Source organism: Dama dama, chromosome 22 (assembly GCF_033118175.1).
Source record: "Dama dama isolate Ldn47 chromosome 22, ASM3311817v1, whole genome shotgun sequence".
NCBI classification, from domain to species: Eukaryota; Metazoa; Chordata; class Mammalia; order Artiodactyla; family Cervidae; genus Dama; species Dama dama.
Genome location: NC_083702.1, coordinates 20,895,484 through 20,916,184, shown reverse-complemented (window position 1 = coordinate 20,916,184; position 20,701 = coordinate 20,895,484). Strand labels below are relative to the sequence as shown.

The 20,701-nt window shown below is 36.3% G+C and overlaps 1 protein-coding gene across 1 annotated transcript in view; it reads left to right on the top strand.

Annotated features, from left to right (window-relative positions):
• Positions 1 to 19,869, top strand: part of LOC133043069 (C-type lectin domain family 7 member A-like) — a 31,204-nt gene extending 11,335 nt beyond the window's left edge. Inside the window, exons 2-8 of the mRNA XM_061123951.1 lie at positions 545 to 677; positions 2,991 to 3,083; positions 3,960 to 4,043; positions 7,285 to 7,392; positions 8,561 to 8,712; positions 12,075 to 12,181; positions 18,758 to 19,869. Of these exons, the coding sequence (XP_060979934.1) occupies positions 545 to 677; positions 2,991 to 3,083; positions 3,960 to 4,043; positions 7,285 to 7,392; positions 8,561 to 8,712; positions 12,075 to 12,181; positions 18,758 to 18,884 (804 nt within the window). The 3' untranslated portion in view covers positions 18,885 to 19,869. The remainder of the gene's footprint in view (positions 1 to 544; positions 678 to 2,990; positions 3,084 to 3,959; positions 4,044 to 7,284; positions 7,393 to 8,560; positions 8,713 to 12,074; positions 12,182 to 18,757) is intronic.
• Positions 19,870 to 20,701: the final 832 nt, after the last annotated feature.

Below are 20,701 nucleotides of genomic sequence, written 5' to 3'. Positions count from 1 at the left end.
ATTTAAAGAGAAGACAAGAAATAACTAGAAATCTATTGGCCAGCCCAATAATGCATGTATTTATATTACTGTAATCTGTCAAGCAATGTGGTTATCAAGTTGTTTGTTAAAGATATAAGTTGCTTATGCACATTTTGACTTTTACCTATTATTGCAGTTTTTATATCATATATATATACATATATATAACAATTAGGGACTTACCTTCATTCTTTAAAAAGAAAAATGTATGAATCAAGTCAGGTAGAACATGGATATTTTCCTTTTTGTTGTTATTAATATAACCTTTATTTTGTTGTTAACCATTTTCTAATCTCATGAGATCCTGAGATGACCATTTTATTTCAGATTTATGGTAACTGCTAAAGTTCAGATTTGAATTGATCTACAAATGTCCTCAAAACTTGGGGTCTTAGTTCGTTGTGACTCTTGTCTGACAGAGTGTGGAGTAAATGAGATCCTGCCACCAGTGGAAACTTTCTGTGTGGGAATACTGAATGCCGTTTGATCATTGGCTATCTTTTTCTGACATGGTCTCTCTAAGGCCAGTCATACATTTCTACAAGGACCTCCTATTCTCAAAGCAGAAGTGAAAGGCCAGCAGAGCGAGCTCATCCTAGCTGTGTTCCTGACCAAGCTTGTCCTCCTGTTGGTGAAATCTCAAGGCACAAACACAGGTACTGTCAGGCACTGTGGGTGTGCCTTTACTGTTGCGCTGTTGGACAAAGAAGGATAAAGCAGGTAAAGGAGAATTTGATAGTGGGAGACGATGTAGAAAGTTACAAGGATTTTGTATCATTGCAAGAAAGAATTCACTTTGGGGTCCATGTTAATTAATATCTAATGTTAACCCTGTTTGACCCTATGGGTCAAAATATTTAATATGCAGAATATGAGTTTTAAATATACTCAAATGTTTTGAGGAATATTTAACTCTTTTTAAGGTAATATAAATTTGTGTTTTTTGTTATGTTAATATGTAATAGAAAGTAATAGAAATGCAATTAGATGTTAAATGCAATAGAATGTTACATTTATGTAATAGAAATGTAATAGATTTAATTGAAGTTAATGTAATAGAAAGTTAAGTGTAATAGAAAAGTTAAATGTAATAGAAAAAGTTCAAGTGTTTGGATAATATGATTTTTTTCCATTAAAATATACCCAGGTTTATAAAACAAATGTATTTTCTTGTTATTTGGGTAGACAGTTATTCAATTATAAAGTAACTAAATAAAAATCAGTGAGCTAGGAAAATATGTCCTTGAAGAAGAATTTACTTTGTAATTTGGCACTGTGGTAGAAAGAATATTTATTGAAAAACAATTGGTAGTATATTCATACATCTTATCATCATTTGAGGATTGTTCAAATCAAGTTTCCTCAAATTATAAAGAAATAAAAAGGTGAAATACTATTATATTAATATTTTAAGAACTGAGAATAAGATCTGTTTAGGAAGACCAGTTATCTGGTTCTTTCTACTGAGTTAACAAAAACATTAGTTTTTGAAAAATGTTTTTCCTCTTTAGTCATTATTTATGTATATTTCTAGGGAGGAGACATCATTATGTATTTTTTGTGGAAGTGTTTGTATAAGTGTAGGCAAAGGATCATATTTTTGGAATAATACAAACTATTGATATAGTACACATATTTGAACTAAATATATATTACATATAAAATATATACTTCAATATGTACATATATATTTATTCATTTGAACTAAATACTTTTGTTTACAACAAACTGTGGAAGTATCTTAAAGAGATGGGAATATCAGATCACCTTACCTGCCTCCTGAGAAACCTGTACACAGATCAAGAAGCAACAATTAGAACCAGATATGGAACAATGGACAGATTCCAAATTGGGGAAGGAGTACATCAAGGCTGTATATTGTCACCCTGCTTATTTAACTTCTATGCAGAGTACATCATGTGAAATGCCGGGCTGGATGAAGCACAAGCTGGAGTCAAGACTTTGGGGAAAAATCTCAATAACCTCAGATATGCAGATGACACCATCCTTATGGCAGAAAGGAAACAGGAACTAAGGAGCCTCTTGATGAAGGTGAAAAAGGAGAGTGCAACAGCTGGTTTAAAACTCAACACTCAAAAAACGAAGATCATGGCAAATAGATGGGGAAACAATGGAAATAATGACAGACTTTCTTTCTTTTTTGTGTGTGTGTGTGCATATTTTCTTTTCTTGGGCTCCAAAATCACTGCAGCCCTGAAATTAAAAGATGCTTGCTCCTAGACAGCATATTAAAAAGCAGAGACATTACTTTGCTGACAAATGTCCTTCTAGTCAAAGCTACGTTTTTTCCAGTAGTCATGTATGGATGTGAGAGTTGGACCATAAAGAAAGCTGAGTGCTGAAGAATTGATGCTTTTGAACTGTGGTTTAGAATTACGAATTATGCCTCAGTTGTTTGATGTTACTTCTTAAAATGCCTTTTCTTGAATCCCACAATTTCTGCCTTTTTCTCAGACTGAGAAGATTGTCAAATTTGAGTGTGTGTATCTGTCCTAAAGGGGGATTACTCTATTCAGTTTCAGACTATGGTTGCCATTTGGGCATGATACAGGCTCTAAGTGACCAAATACAAATTTGCAAGAGAAGCTATAATTCTAGATAGTTATGTGAGAATGAAATATACCATTTCCTAAATTGTTGCAATGAATTCAATTATTTTTTAACAGTAAAAGCTTAACATAACATGCCCATGAACTGTAATGGCCTGTTAATTAATCATGTAGAGACTCTGTTGTAAGTCATCACAAAAAGAAATTTTAAAAGTATTTTTTTTTTCTGTTAATTTAGGATTAGTAGTTACTTGGCATCACTTATTTCTGATTATCATGCTGATCATTCATTTAGCTCTTTCTATTATTTCATGATAAATGTTGCCATTTTTCAATGCCATTAAAATGCCTTATTCAATGCTGCAAAGGATTCTTGTGATCTTTGCCTTCCGCCCTCAGAAATGAGCCAGGAGAAAGTGATATACGTGGAGCCAAAATTCCTGTATTCAGAGAAAAAGGAGGACAAAAGATATCAGAGTCACAAAAGGAAAGGTAAAGTTTCCTTTTCATTTGTTTTCTTGTTTTCTGAAAATATTATGATGCTAAATAAGAAAAAATGAAATCATAATTGTGTCCACATATATTTTATATTACATGCCTGGTTCTTTATATACTGAGGTGTGTATACAATCTAAGTTGCTTCAGTCATGCCTGACTCTTTGAGACCCTATGGACTGTTGCCTGACAGGCTCCTCTGTCCACGGGATTCTCCAAGCAAGAATCCTGAAGTGGGTTGCCATGCCCTCCTCCAGGGGATCTTTCCTCCCCAGGGATTGAACCCTCATCTCCTGCAGCTCCTGAATTGCAGGTAGATTGTTTACCATTGAGCCACCAGGGAAACCCTTATATGCTGCTGTTCAGTCATTCAGTCATGTCTGATTCTTTGTGACTCCATGGTCTGCAGCTTGCCAGGCTTCCCTGTCCTCTGTCTCCCTGAGTTTTCCCATGTCCATTGAGTCGGTGATGCCATGCAACCCTCTCATCCTCTGTTGTCCCCTTCTCCTGCCTTCAATTTTTCCCAGCATTAGGGTCTTTTCCTATGAGTCAGCTCATCTCATCAGGTAGCCAAAGTATTGGAGCTTCAGCTTCAGCATCATTCCTTCCAATGAATATTCAGGGTTGATTTTCTTTAGAATTGATAAATTTGATCTCCTTGAATTCCAAGGGACTCTCAACAGTTTTTTCCAGCCCCTATATACTGAGGGATATATTTAAACATAATAATAATGAGATTTGTGGTCACAGCAATTATAGATATTAATTTTAAACTCCAGAACAAATTTCCATTTTGTTCTAATTCTGTGTTTTTTTAATGCTTTGAGCTTAATATATTCATATATGGATATTTTGCTTTTTGATTTTGTACAGAATCTCCATGGCATATCATTGCAATAATCCTGGGAATTGTATGTTTGTTTCTCCTACTGGCAATCACAGTCTTAGGATATATGTGTGAGTACCATACACGCACATTTCTTATGAGTGAAAAGAGTCAGGATGAAAAATGAGATACTATAACTAATGAACCTTTGTTGATATAAAGTTGTATAGAAATCATTAGTGATCATCGATGGTGTTGATGATAATATTGATAATGATGATTTTATTATTTTGCTCTCACTGAGTGTTTATGCCACACAAAATAGTGTGATAAGTGTAATAGCACAAAAATCTTGCTGATTATATGGTATGGTTTACATACACAGTGGAAATTATTTTTCAAGTAGGATGAGGTTTTCCATATGGCCAGAGAGTTGGGAAAATATTTATTTGAATATTACATTCATTATTATATACATTAAGCATACCATTATATACTTAAAGATAATAATGTTTAAATTACAAAGGAAAGTAAATGATTTATTTTCTAAATGATTAAACGTTATCAATTTTACATAGTTCATATAAATTTTCAAAAATTCTTATACAATACTTGTTTCCAACATCTTTTTCCTCATGATTATTAATTCTTTGTTTCACTCATTCAAAAATCAATTTTGAGGATCTCTTATGGATCAGGAACTATGTATGGCATCAAAGATACAGAAATTAAAGAAAAAGTCATTTTTTAACGAGCTCAGTTTAAAGGAAAATATTTTAAAAAAATGAACCAGTGTTTAAAATAAAATATTATTAGTATAAGGATGATGGCATGAAGATATCAGATGAATGGCATATAGCATGCTGAGGTCAAGAAAGCTCTCCTGTAGGATTTAATAATTGATAAGATGCAAAGGGAAGGTAAGAAATAATTAGGAGGCTGAGGGTAGAGAAGGCTCATTCAGGTAAAGAATAACATGAAAAACGGACAGATGTACATGCTGGAAACATTCAGGTTTTGGACCAAAATAAAGTGGCTAGAAATAAGTTTGGCTAGGTATGTAACTTCATGGAAATCTTTTGTACCATGTTGTGTGCATGCATGCTAAGTCGCTTCAGTCATGTCAGACTCTTTGTGACCCTATTGACTGTAACCTGCCAGGATTCTCTGTCCATGGGATTCTCCAGGAAAGAATACTGGAAGGGGTTGCTGCACCATCCTCCAGGGGATCTTTCTGACCCAGAAATCAAACCCACATCTCTTATATCTTCTGCATTGCAGGCAGATTGTTTACCCACTGAGCCACCTGGGAAGCCCCTGTACCATGTTAAGAAAATTTAAATTTGCCCTAAAAACAAAGGAAACAATTGAAGTATTTAACATTAAGGAAAAACATGACTCATGTTACATGAGCAGATCTGGATTCTGGAAAGTCCAGTCAAGGTAGACGGGAAAGGTCAAATAGGGGATGATATCCAGATGAGAAAAGAAATGTTGCCTGCCCTGTCAGTAAACAAAGGATGTCACAATCATCAGTGATTGTAGCCAGCAGGGATGGTAAGTTGGTGAGCCTTGAGGGAACTCAGGAAGCAAAAGAATACCTGTGATTTAGCAGCCATCAAACTGCAGCCACTCCCTACTAGGAGCCCTGAGGACACTCAGTATAAGAAAACACAGCATACTGGCCCCAGGGAGCTGAGATGCATATCAAAGGAGTGATTTCTGTGAGCCCACATTCTTGTATATGCCTGTACAAAGAAAAACGCTGAATTTCTTAATGTGAAATATCTAGTTTCCTTTATTGTTTAGATAACAATAATCTTTTGAAGTTTAGACTACCTGCCTTTCGTTGCCAAACTCCTGTATAACCTATCCCTCCCTTCCACCTTCACCTCTTCAGAGCAGTTCTCTCAGAGTTACTTGAGGTACTTCCTTCCCAGGGTTTGAAGTCCAAAAAACTCCCACTGAATAAAACATAACTCTCAACTTTTAAGTTGTGAATACATATTTTTTACGTTGACACAGACTATGGGTGAGAGTTTCAGACTTGTTTAGTGGGAAGCACAAATTTTTTTCTGCAATAGGTTGATGGATACCTGTGTATTTATAAAAAGGGAAGCAAGAAAGTGAGGGGAACTTCAGCTTGATGGTGATTGTTTCTATGTGAAATATTGACAGCAAATGAAGCCACCTTCTGAGAGAGAGTCAGGAGGAGTCGTAGATAATTTAGGAAAAGACTAAATAGCTACTGGATTAGGAAAAGAATGTGACTCAATAAACACATTGTGTAGTATTGAAGGGCATAAAGATGATGAGAACCACAAATGTCGATCAGCACTAATCTGTATCTGAACAGTTTTGCGACCTTTTTGTCACTGGACTTTCAGAAGTTTGTGTGAAGGCAATGTGATGAGTGATACGTCTATCAGAGTTGGCTGTTTTCAGATGTGCCTAAAGACTATTTTGCAAGATTGTTGGATATCTTGCCCAAATTAGTTCTCTACTGTGTGCCCTTAGATAGACAAAAAGGAAAGGGAGGTGGCTGTCTATTAATCACAAGAAACGGCAGTACTTAGAAACTAGAGGTCTTGATGTGTCTTTTAAATTTAGGCCCAAAATATAAACATTGGAATGGATTAATGAATCGGAGCAACAGAGATATTTATTGTAACTGAGGACATTAAGATACTGTGCAATTAATGTTACTAGAGCTTTTTTTACAAGTAGACATTGTATTTGGCTGAATGGTGATGAGTGTCAGCATAGTTTGAAATAAAGATTCTCGATTGTGTAACAGTTTCTCCAGTGTTTTGGAAAAATGTTCCTACACTTAAAGGGCCATACACTTCATGCTTTTACATTTTTTATGCATGAAGTTTTGGAAACGATGGCTGTTTCTCTCAGAGATTTTTAACTCTTTTTTTTTCACATTAGGAGTAGCACTCTGAGTTCTTTTCCCACAGGTGTTCAATGAATCCATTATAAACTTGTGCTAAAAAAAGCCAAATCCCTTATGTTACCCCTGAATGAAAATGTTAAATGCTAAATCAAATAGTGAATACTAAATTTCACAAATTTTGAGATCTTTTTCTGAAGAGTAGATGACATAAAAACCCTTTATTTCCAATTTATATTCTCTTTTATAAATGTTGATTACTGTTTTACATACTTAAAAATAAGTATATAAGTTATGGCTATATATAAAAATAAATTTTATGTTTTGACACTTTAAAATATTTTAATGTTACATTTTCTCTGATCATACTTTCATTTAGTCAATATTGTTTATTTTGTAATTCAGAATTAAATGGTTCTAATAAAATGATCTATTAAAGCCATTCATTATCTTAATTTTACAATATGGAAATGAAGATTTTGAGACAAATTCTAAGTGCAATACACAAGATATGAAAGACACAAATGAAAGAAATGCTTCTGTACCAGGAGCTGAGGATCACTCAGTTTTACCACCTAGCACAGGTAAGTACTAAATATTTAGGCTGATAGCTGACAGATTTTTTCATGGAATTATCTCTTCCTGTGCCCTTTCAGTGTTGTTGGTCACTCACTAAGTTGTTTCTTACTCTTTGTGACCCTATGTATTGCAACACACCAGGCTTCCCTGTCTTTCACCATCTCCTGGAGCATGCTCAAATTCATGTCCATGAGTTGGTGATGTTATCTAACCATCTCATCCTTTGCCGCCCTCCTCTCATTTTGCCATCAATCTTTCCCAGCATCAGGGTCTTTTCCAGTGAGTCAGCTCTTTGCATCAGGTGGCCAAAGTATTGGAGCTTCAGCTTCAGCATCAGTCCTTCCAATGAGTTATTCAGGGTTGATTTCCTTTAGGATTGACTGGTTTGATCTCCTTGCTGCCCAAGGGACTCTCAAGAGTCTTCTCCAGCACCATAATTCAAAGGCCCTTTCAGTATTGTAAAACTTTACACTCGACTTTGTCAAGGCCTTTAATTATGCTCATTCTTTCTTATCAAATCAATTTTATCAATTATAGTTAATTGAACACAGACTTTCCAAAGTAAGAAGCTCCTATTAGACCTTTACATTGTTTTGATTATTTTGTGCTTGTGGATGAATTTTTGCCAATATAGATTCCTTGGAGTTAATGGTTATGTCATGCTCAGTCTCTCAGTCATTATCTGAGTCTATGTGACTCCTGGACTCTACCAGGCTCCCCTGTCCATGGGTTTCTCCAGGCGAGAATACTGGGTTGGGTAGCCATTCCTTTGTCCAGGGATCTTCCTGACCCAGGGACTGAACCTGGGTCTCCTGCATTGCAGGCAAATTCTTTACTGTCTGAATCACAGGGAAGCCTGGAATTAATACTATTTGTTTATATTTACATTGAAGGATTTCTTTCTTCAGGGAGAACTACTCCACTTTTCTGTAGTCTATTTGTATTCAAGAAGTCAACATTTATCAGTATTAACAATGGCCTTGTCAGAGACAGTCCACAGTATTCTTACCTACAGAGAGTGGCAGGAAAGCTATTCCTAACATAAAACTTTGGGGATGCAGGAAAGTCATCTATTTTCTGTTCATTCAGTCTGAAGTAAGCAGTGAAGTACAGAAAAGTGCAGGTCTCTAAATGGTCTCAAAGTTGTGGATGATGGTGGCTTTTATTTTCAAGTTAAAGGCTATGGTATGTATCAAGGAAAATGGTCCTGCTATGGAAAAGACTGTTACTATTTTTCAAAAGAAGAGAAAACTTGGATGGAGAGTAAGCAGTCATGCCAAGACCTGGGCTCTAGTCTCATTAAGATTGATGACCAAGAGGAGCAGGTATGTATACTTGACTATATCTGAATAAGTGCTTTAGAAGTTCATATGTCTTGTTAGGATAATTGTGTAAGCTTTTCCTCCAATGTTATTTCATCAGTTTGATTTGAAGCCCTGGTCCATGTAGGTGCTGGAGAAGGCAATGGCAACCCACTCCAGTACTCTTGCCTGGAAAATCTCATGGACGGAGGAGCCTGGTGGGCTGCAGTCCATGGGGTAGCTACGAGTCAGACACGGCTGAGCGACTTCACTTTCATTTTTCACTTTCATGCATTGGAGAAGGACATGGCAACCCACTCCAGTATTCTGGCCTGAAGAATCCCAGGGACGGGGGAGCCTGGTGGGCTGCCGTCTAGGGGGTTGCACAGAGTCGGACATGACTGAAGCGACTTAGCAGCAGCAGCCATATAGGTGCAGACTTACCTGCAGGGGAGGGCACACAGGTGTAACAAGGACCTGAAAGAATTATTTGTTAAACCAAGAGAAATAGCTTTCCTGTGGATGTGGGTGCCGTGGGATGAATGGCATCATGCCATGGTGCCACGCCATCTTTCAATTATATGTGTTGCCTCTTCACATTTTAGTATACATCAGATTGCTCAGTATTTGGCAGCTAAGGGCTAATTCAGGGCAAATGAAAAACTGCCTTCAATGATACGAGCAGTTTAAAAGAGACAACATCTCACTGTATTGAGTTCTGTTCTTCCAGCATCAGTGTTTGGGAGGGAACACATTTCTAGAGAAGGATGAGTTTTTCATTTTCATGATTATAGGAAATATAGAATGAAAATGAAAGTAAATGAAACTAGCTGGAATGATTCTTCAAAAATGAATTTTTGTCTTACTTATAATCCTGAGTGACAGAGGAAGCTTCTCTTCTCGAAGAGAAAATCTAGATCACATTTGCCAACACTTACAAGATTTGAGAATATAAAGCTTATCTAACAGATTATGTAGATTTCCTTCTAATGATTCAATTCAAGCATTGAGTTTAATTAGTTAATGTTTAGTCCTAGAAATGGTATTTCTATAAGTGTCTTATGAAGTACAGGGTAAAGCCCTATGTTTTCTTGTTTATGAAAGTTATATTATCATAATAATAATAATATGAATGAATCACTTTTTACTATCTATCTAAGTAGTGGGATATGAAATCAAAGAAATACAAATATCCAGATACAGATTACAAGTTCCTTGATCAATTTAAACCTCAGTTGTGATTAGTTCCCAAGTGATGTAAGTTTTATTTTACCCTCAAGAGTTTCTTTTAATCCATATTTTTCTTGTAATTTCCAATTCTGCTTTCTTCAGCTTTATTCCTGCCATTGAAGTTTCTGGAGTTAGAGCTTCAAAGAATCTGCTTATGCTGTTATCCCTGTATTTCCATGAGCTATTCTAGTTCCTTTGAAATTTCTGAAAAAATTTTGATGTTGTTTAGAGCAAAAGCCATGCTTCATACTCTATTACCTCTTTTGATGATTGCCTTGCTGCTAGTATTAAAAGCTGTGAACTATACACTCTGCAAACTCTGGACAAACTGTCCTAGAACAGCATTATTCTCACACTAACATTTAAGATTTTCAGTCTTCTGCTGTGTTACAAAGCATAAGAATGTCATTATAACAGTGACTTGAATCCAATGATATTTGAAAAGAGAGACTGGCTTTTATACATTTATGTATCTAACATCGAGCAAAAATATATAAATGAAAGAACTAATAGACATTTAATTTTAAAGCTTCTTCAAAGATCTAGAAATAATAAAAATATTTTTGACATGCCTCTACAGTACCCATACATTTTTCCTAGGCTTTAAAAATAAACTATTAAAATATTCCTCTTATACAATTTTATTATGGTGTAAAAATAATGACATGTGTATGTGTTTATGGGAGAGACAGATAGAGATGTTACTTTTAGGAAAGAGAATTTACTGCTTAACATTTGCATTCATTCAAAAATAACTGATGTAAGTAAAATATACCAATTGGAATAATGATTACAAATAATTAACAATATTTTATGTTAAAGATGTTTCAGACACTGCCTGCATTATTTCAGTACACAAAATCCCCATAACAGATAATATGATTCCCATTTTATAGACAAGGAGAATGCTTAAGAAAATTTATTTTCTTAAGTTGACATGCAAGTAAATGGGAGGACCTATTTTAAAACTTGTAGGTAAGTTTCTTCATTTTCACTCCTGCATAATATTCTGTAGTGCAGATATACTTTATTCATAGCCTAGATGATGGGAATTTGAGTCATTTCCAGTTTTTGTTGCTATGAATGTTCCTTCATTAAACATTCTTAAACACATCTCTGCAAGATTTTTCCCTCTGCCCTATGTTTTATCACACATCACCCTAGGATTGGAAGTACTAGGTATGTAAAAGTTTAACTTCATATAATATTTCCAAATTGTTTTTCAATATAATTTTAGCAGAAGTTTTTGTTTGTTTGTTTAATTTTGGCTTCTTGTGGGATCTTAGTTCCCTGATCAGGGATTGAAGCCAGGCCCCTTGCCATGGAAGAACAGGGTCCTAACCACTGGACTGCCAGGGAAGTCCCTGCTGCTGCTAAGTCGCTTCAGTCCTGTCCGACTCTGTGCGACCCCATAGATGGCAGCCCACCAGGCTCCCCTGTCCCTGGGATTCTCCAGGCAAGTGCAGTGGAGTGGGTTGCCATTTCCTTCTCCAAGGGAAGTCCCTAGCAACAGTTTTAAATATACCTTTGTTCTCTACCTTTGAACAAGCTTGGTATTGTTACTCTTATTTCTTCACAAAGTGAATAACTGTCAATATATCTTTGTACTTTTGATTTGCATCTCCCTGACAACTTGTGAGGTTGTCATATCTCCACATTTATTGCCCATTCACAAATGGGCAATATTTATTTGAAATATAGGTTCTTAACTTTTGCCTATTTTTCTTTTTGAATAACTTTACTTTCTTATTGATTTATAGGGATATTTTATTTGTTCATCAAACTAAATCACTACAGACATCTGCAGATTTCAGACTTGTCTTTTTGCATTCTTTAAAGTATCTTATGATGAAGAGAAGTACTAAGTTTAGAGCAGGCATGTTTACCTATGTAATCTATTATACATGGTGATTATTTTTTAAAGTCCATCATGTTCCTTATTTTATATATTTCATCCAGACATGAGGAATAGAGTGATTCATTCACAAGGCCTTTCCACTTTCATTTCTTTTCTTCACAATGGAGATATTAGTGACTACTCTATTTGTCATGGGGGTATTTAAAAACAAATGTGCCCAGCATCTTATGAGAGTTCCCTGTAGTAAAATGTATTATTGATATTATGAATCATGCTAGTGATTCTAATTTTCCCACAGGTCTTCATTCAATCAAAAATAAAATACAGTCATTGGATTGGGTTAGAGAAAAGAGGGGTTCATCATCCCTGGAAGTGGCTGGATGGCACAAACGCTTCTAAGAATCTGTAAGATTTTATTTCATAGTCTCCCCACTCCCTTTCATTCTCAGTACCTGATTCATAAATTATAGGTCAAGAACAGGAAATGGTCCTTGGGAATTTAGGGAACATCTTTAATTCCAGTCATCTCACTTCTCAGATCGGCAACCAAGTGCATATCTCAGGCCCCAGATAATAAGATCCAAAAAGCATTGTATCTGCCTGCATTCTCTGGCAGTAGGAATGAATGATAACAAACCAAAAATGCCAAGTAATTTATATAGCATATTAGAGGATTGTAAATGCTATGATGTGATATGCGACCCAATACATTTTGTCATAAAGGTGCTATATAAGTACCTTCCTGTGATGGAGGTAAAAAGAAGAGAGTTCAAGCTTCTTTGTTAGCAACTGTAAGAATAATTGCCAGTAATTTTGATGGGGCATATCTGGAATTCAGATTTAGATATATGGTGGATAAATATATTAAACATTTAATTACCTGCAGGATGTCACATGAACATTTCGGTACACTATTATCAAGTTTAAATGTGAGGTCTATTCATGTCTCAGTGCAGAGATAGTATTAATACTATGAGGCTGGAAGTGAACATCAGGAAATCTAAGGTCTGGACCCTTGGACACCCAAATGTTTAAGATTATATAACTCAAAAACATTACTGAGAAAAGTGGTTAAAATATGATTAAGTCAATGAAGAGGGTAGGTTCATGGGGTACCTTAAAAAGAAGGGCTACTTCAATAAGCAGAATGTGAATGGCTGGTGACTTTTCACTGTTAATTTTGTTACTTGATATTAATACTTTCACTGAGATTCATGAACAGTTGGGGCAAAATTAAAATACATTTTCTTCTATATTTTGTAGGCTTGCCCTAAAATGTAAAATCTATGTTCCTTAATCTCATTGCTCAGTTTCACAGATTTTTAATGCTTTGTTTCATATGGAAGCATTAGGCTCAGTGGGGAAAAAAAGTACACTCACATTTTCTCTTTCTTTTCACTGAAGAACAGATAACATACTATATTATATTATTAGTTTCAGGTGTACAACATAGTGATTTGATGCTTGTTTACACCATAAATTGATTATTACGATAAGATGAGTCACCCCCCCCCCCCCCCACCAAAGTCTAGTAACCCTCTGTCACCACAGAAATTTATTGCAATATTACTGGCTATGTATTATATTTCCAGTGACTTACTCATTTTATAACTAGAAGTTTGTAACTTTTAACCCCGTTTATCTATTTTTCCCAGCTTCCCACTTCTCTTCCTTCTGCAACCACCAGTTGTTTCTCAGAATCTCTGGGTCTGACTATGTCTTACGGAGCCCAGTGGCACAATCCACTCTGGTCACTGGAGCCAGGTGCCCCGGGGTATCTCCTGTGTGAGCAGCGTGTGTCCTCTTGTTGTGGTTGAACTGCAGTTGCTGTGGGTGTGCAGGTTGGTGGGTTTGGCCTGCAGGGGGCCAAAGTATTGGTGCTTTAGCTTCAGCATCAGTCCTTCCAATGAATATTCAGGGTTAATTACCTGTAAGACTGACTTGTTTGGACTCCTTACAGTCCAAGGATTCTCAAGAGTCTTCTCCAGCACTACAATTTGAAAGCCTCAATTCTTCAGAGCTCAGTCTTCCTTATGGACCAACTCTCACATGCTAACATGACTACTGGAAAAAACCAATAACTCTGACTATACGGACTTTTGTAAGCTAAGTGTTGTCTCTGTTTTTTAATATACTGTCTAGGTTTGTCATAGCCTTGCTTGTCATCAGTTCAGTTCAGTCACTCAGCCATGTCCAATTCTTTGTGATCCCATCCACTGCAGCACACCTGGCCTCCCTGTCCATCACCAACTCCTGGAGTCCACCCAAACTCATGTCCATTGAGTTGGTGATGCCATCCAACCACCTCATCCTCTGTCGTCTCCTTCTTCTCCAACCTTCAACCTTTCCCAGCATCAGGGTCTTTTCAAATGAGTCAGTTCTTCCCATCAGGTGGCCAAAGTATTGGAGGTTCAGATTCAGCATCAGTCCTTCCAATGAATATTCAGGACTGATTTCCATTAGGATGGACTGGTTCGATCTCCTTGCAAGGGACTCTCAAGAGTCTTCTCCGACACCACAGTTTAAAAGCATCAATTCTTCAGCACTCAGCCTTTTTATAGTCCAACTCTAACATCTATACATGACTACTGGAAAAACCATAGCTTTGACTAGACAGACCTTTGTTGGCAAGGTAATGTCTCTGCTTTTTAATATGCTGTCGAGTTTGGTCATAGCTTTTCTTCCAAGGAGTAAGTGTCTCTTAATTTCAAGGATGCAATCGCCATCTGCAGTGATTTTGGAGCCTCCCAAAATAAACTATGTCTCTGTCCATTGTTTCCCCATCTATTTACCATGAAGTGATGGGACCGGATGCCATGATCTTAGTTTTCTGAATGTTGAGCTTTAAGCCCACTTTTTCACTCTCCTCTTTCACTTTCATCAAGAGGCTCTTTAGTTCTTCTTCACTTTCTGCCATAAGGGTGGTGTCATCTGCATATCTGAGATTGTTGATAATTTTCCTGGCAATCTTGATTCCAGCTTGTTCTTCATCCAGTACAGTATTTCTCATTATGTACTCTGCATATAAGTTAAATAAGCAGGGTGATGATATATAGCTTTGACATACTCCTTTCCTGATTTGTAACCAGTCTATTGTTCCATGCCCAGTTCTAACTGTTGCTTTTTGACCTGCATACAGATTTCTCAGGAGGCAGGTCAGGTGGTCTGATATTCCCATCTCATTAAGAATTTTCCACAGTTTGTTGTAATCCACACAGTCAAAGGCTTTGAAGTAGTCAATAAAGCAGAAGTAGATGTTTTTCTGGAACTCTCTCACTTTTTTGATGATCCAATGGATGTTGGCAATTTGATCTCTGGTTCCTCTGCCTTTTATAAGTCCAGCTTGAACATCTGGAATTTCATGGTTCACATACTGTTGAAGCCTGGCTTGGAGAATTTTGAGCATTTCTTTGCTAGCGTGTGAAATGAGTGTAATTGTGTGGTAGTTTGAGCATTCTTTGGCATTGCCTTTCTTTGGGATTGGAATGAAAACTGACCTTTTCCAGTCCTGTGGCCACTGCTGAGTTTTCCACATTTGCTGGCATATTGAGTGCAGCACTTTTACAGAATCGTCTTCAAGGATTTGAAACAAGTCAACTGGACTTTCATCACCTCCACTAGCTTTTTTCATAGTGATGCTTCCTTAGGCCCACTTGACTTCACATTCCAGGATGTCTGGCTCTAGGTGAGTGATCACACCATCATGATTATCTGGGTCATGAAGATCTTTTTTTGTATAGTTTTTCTGTGTATTCTTGCAACCTCTTCTTAATATCTTCTGCTTCTGTTACTTGTCATAGCAAGCATCTTTTTTTTTTTCTCCATTTATTTTTATTAGTTGGAGGCTAATTACTTCACAACATTGCAGTGGGTTTTGTCATACATTGACATGAATCAGCCATGGAGTTACATGCATTCCCCATCCCAATCCCCCCTCCCAACTCCCTCTCCATCCGATTCCTCTGGGTCTTCCCAGTGCACCAGGCCCGAGCACTTGTCTCATGCATCCCACCTGGGCTGGTGATCTAGCAAGCATCTTTTAACTACATAGCTGCAGTCACCATCTGCAGTGATTTTGGAGCCCAAGAAGATAAAATCTGTCACTGTTTCCACTTTTTTCTTTCTATTTACCATAAAGTGATGAGACTGGATGCCGTGATCTTAGTATTTTTAATATTGAGTTTCAAGCCAGCTTTTTCACTCTCTTCTTTCACCCTCATCAAGAGGCTCCTTAGTTCCTCTTTACTTTCCGCCATTAGAATGGTATCACCTGCATTTCTGAGGTTATTGATATCTCTCCTGGCAATCTTGATTCTACCTTGTGATGCATCTAGCTTGGCGTTTCACACGACATACTCTGTGTATAAGCTAATAAGCAGGGTGACAATATACAGCCTTGACATACTCCTTTCCCAATATTGAGCGAGTTCATTGTTCCATGCCCTGTTTTAGCTGTTGCTTCTTGACCTACATACAGGTTTCTCAGGAGGCAGGTAAAGGTGGTCTGGTACTCCCATCTTTTTAAGAATTTCCCAAAGTATGCTGTGACCCACACAGACAAGGACTTTAGTGTAGCCAATGAAGCAGAACTAGATGCTTTTTAGGAATTCTCTTGCTTTCTCCATTATCCAATGAATGTTGGCAATTTGATCTCTGGTTCCTCAGCCTCTTTGAAACCCAGATTGTACACCTGGAAGTTCTTGGTTCATGTACTGATGAAACCTCACTTGAAGGATTTTGAGCATAACTTTACCAGCATGTGATATAAGTGCAATAATACGGTAGTTTGAGGTCTTCTCAGACGGCACTAGTGGTAAAGAACTTTCCTGTTATAGCTGGAGACATAAGATTCACATGTTCGATCCCTGGGTAGGGAAGATACCCTAGAGGAGGGCCAGTATTCTTGCCTGGAGAATCCCCATGAACAGAAGAGCCTGGCAGGCTGTGGTCCACAGGTTCACAAAGAGTTGAATATGACTGAAGTGACTTAGCAGGCAACAGGCAGTAGTTTGAGCATTCTTTGGCATTTCCTTCTTTGGGATTGGAATGAAAACTGACCTTTTCTTGAAGATATCTCTGGTCTTTTCCATTCTATTGCTTTCCTCATTTCTTTGCATTGTTCATTTAAGAAGACTTTTTTTTTTTTTTTCTCTACTTGCTATTCTTTGGAACTCTGCATTTATTTGGGTATATTTCCATTTCACCCTTGCCTTTCACTTGTCTTCTTTCTTCAGATATTTGTAAAGCACCCTCAGACAAACGCCTTGTTGCGTTTCTTTTTCTTGGGGGTGGTTTTGGTCACTACCTCCTATACGGTGTTACTAATTTCCATTCATAGTTCTTCAGGCACTCTGTCTATCAGATCTAATCCCTTGAGTTTATTTGTCACCTCTACTGTATAACCATAAGAAATTTGATTTAGATCATACCTGAATGGCCTAGTGGTTTTCCCTACTTTCTCAAGTTAAGCCTGAATTTTACAATAAGGAGTTCATGATCTGAGCCCCAGTCAGCTCCAGGTCTTGTTTTTGCTGACTGTGTAGAGCCTCTCCTTCTTCAGCTGCAGAGAACATAATCAATCTAAATTCAGTATTGACCATCTGGTGATGTCCATGTGAAGAGTCTTCTCTTGGGTTGTTGGAAAAGTGTTTGCTATGACTAGCATGTTCTCTTGACAAAACTTTGCTAGCCTTTGCTCTTCTTCATTTTGTACTCCAGGGCCAAACTTGCCTGCTATTCAAGTATTCTTGCTGTGAGTATCCCATGAACCCTAAGAAAAAGGCAAAAAAGATATGACACCAGAAGATGAGACCCCAGGTCAGAAGGTGTCCATAATGCTACTGGGGAAGGGCATAGAGAAATTACTAATAGCTCCAGAAAGAATGAAGCAGCTAGGTCAAAGCAGAAACAATGCTCAGTTGTGGATGTGTCTGGTGGTGAAAGTAAAGTCTGATGCTGTATAGAACAATATTGCACAGGAATCTAGAATGTTAGGGCCATGAATCAAGGTAAATTGAATGTAGTCAAGCAGGAGATGTCAAGATAGAATAGCGACATTGTAGGAATCAGTGAAATAACATGGACAGGTATAGGTGAATTTAATTTTTGTGTGTTAATTGCTTAGTCATCTCTGACTCTTTGTGACCCCATGGACTGTAGCCCACCAGGCTCCTCTCTCCATGGCAATTCTCCAGGCAAGAATACTGGAGTGGATTGCCACTTCCTTCTCCAGGGGATATTCCTGACCCAGGGAATCAAACCCATGTCTCCTGCATTGCAGGCAGATTCTTTACTATCTGAGCTATAGGAAAGTCCTGAATTTAATTTGGATGACCATTATATCTACTACTGTGGCCAAGAAATGAAGTAGCCATCATAGTCAACAAAAGAGTCCAGAAAGCAGTACTTGGGTGCAACCTCAAAAATGATAGAATGATCTCTTTTTGTTTCCAAGGTAAACCATTTAAAAGCACAATATTCTAAGTCTATGCCCCAACCACTGATGCCGAAGAAATTGAAGGTGACCAGTTCTGTAAAGACTTTCAAGACCTTCTAGAATTAACACCAAAAAAAGATGTCTATTTTATCATAGAGGATTAGAATGCAAAAGTAGGAAGCCTGAGTCATAGGAAACTAGGTCTATTTTTATATCTAATTTCAATGAACCATATAATAATTTTTTTTATTTAAACACTTCCCCAAGTTTTCAGAAGCCTCAGAAGAATTTTTCAAACTGACATATCTAGTTCATGTATATATCCTATTCTATACTATCCTTTCTACTTCTTCCTTATCTCTAATTGACCACTGGTGATATTTTCCTTAGTTTTAGACATAATTATACTTTATAATTTCACAGGTAAATATTCTGTTGCAAGATAAATATTCCATTGAAATAATTGCATCTATGTGTTTTAAATTTGTGATAATTAAATTTTGCTGAAGAATGACTTTCTAAAATAAATATATTCTCTGATGCAGGGATTTCCAGAATTCAAATGATGGACGATGTGGATGCCTCAAGTCAATAAATATTATTCCTGAAGTTTGTACTAAGCTGTTTCCTTATATTTGTAAAAAAAGTTTACTTGCCTTGATAATTAATTGAGTTACTGTGATCAATGTCTTAATACATTCATCCTTTAATAGATATTAGGGAACAAACTTAAATTATTCACTAATATTACTCAACTATGTATGATTTAAAAAGGATTATGTTATCCCAACATCTGTGAGGAAAGACAAATAAGTTTTATACATAGAAAATGACAAATCCAATTCTTGAATTTTTTTTAATTTCAAGAATCAATAAGTCAGAGAACATGAAACAAATTCATTGAACTGAATAATGATTTTATATTTATTTTTCTTAAGCATTTAATTGAATATATTTGAATAGATAATTAATACATTCAGATTGCTCAAACTATGAGATATGAAATAATGAGCAAAGTCTCTTTACTTATATTATTTCCTATTCACCTAGTTTTCTTGTTAGAGGCAAATACAAAACTAGTTTCCTGGATAACTATAAATAACTGTTCTGTTTCTTTATATTTTAATGTAAAAATTACCTTGCAGATTGTCCCATATCAGTACTTAAAGTGCTGTCTCATATTTTGTAAAAGATTGCAAGTATTGCACTAAATCCTTGGAGAAGGAAATGGCAACCCACTCCAGTACTCTTACTTGGAAAATCCCATGGATGGAGGAGCGTGGTAGGCTATAGTTCACAGGGCTGCAAAGAGTTGGATACAGCTTCACTTTCACTTTTTCATTGCACTAAATGGATGCACCAAAATTTATTAAACCAGTTTATTTCAATGAGTATTTAGGTTTGCCCCAGAGTTTTGTAATTATAGAAAAACTTTGCATTAAAAAATACTTAATATATTAAGTGTTATTTGCTATACATCTTACCTATATGGGAAATATCCATGAATGTAATTTCTGTGTCAACAGATGTATATATTACATTTTAATTGATATTTATTGTTTAAATAGAGGTTATACACCTATTATATCCAAATAGCAACGTTCAAGGGTGACACTTTCTCACATCTTTACCATAAAAGCAATCTTTTTGATTTTGCTAATAAAATATTTACCGAAAAAACTTTTGTGTCAATTAAATTACAATTCTGTATTATCTGAGCACTCTTGATGACATTTATTTTATTTAAATTATTTGTTCACATCATTGTGGGTTAATATCACAAACAATTCTGAGCAAAGAAAGCAGACACATAATAGTTCATTCTATAAAATTCCACTTATTTACATAGAGTGAAATGAGATAAATCAAAACTCTGATATTAGAAATTTAGGACAAAAATTATACGGTGTGAACCTGCTCCCAGAAGGAATAGTAACTGATAATAAATATTAGTTACCATGATGAGGAGTTATTCCTGGAGATAATGTAAAGGGTCATTTCTCAGTTGATGGTAATATTTTATTTAATAATCTGAGTGTGAGTTACAGGGGTGTTGTATTTATTTCTTGGAGATGGCATAACAAAGTGTCACAACTTAGGTGCCTTAAAACAACAAACTTTTTTTTTTTTTATAGTTTTGTAGGCTAGCAGTTCAAAATAAATCAAGTGTTGGCAGGACCAAGTTTTGTGAGACTCTGGTAAATCCTTCATTGCTTCTTCCTAGTTTCTGACATTTCTTGCCATTTCTTGGTTTGTCCCTGTGTCACTCTAGTCTTTGCCCTTGGTACTATGCAAACTTTTTCTTTTGTGTCACTGTACAAATACCACTCTCTTTATAAATAGCTCCAGCATATTTGATTAGGCCTTTCCTCTTTTTTTTAATTTTAATTTTTTTGAGTTTTTTTAAAATTTACTTATTTTAATTGGAGGCTAATTACTTTACAATATTGTAGTGGCTTTGCCATACATTAACATGAATCAGCCATGGG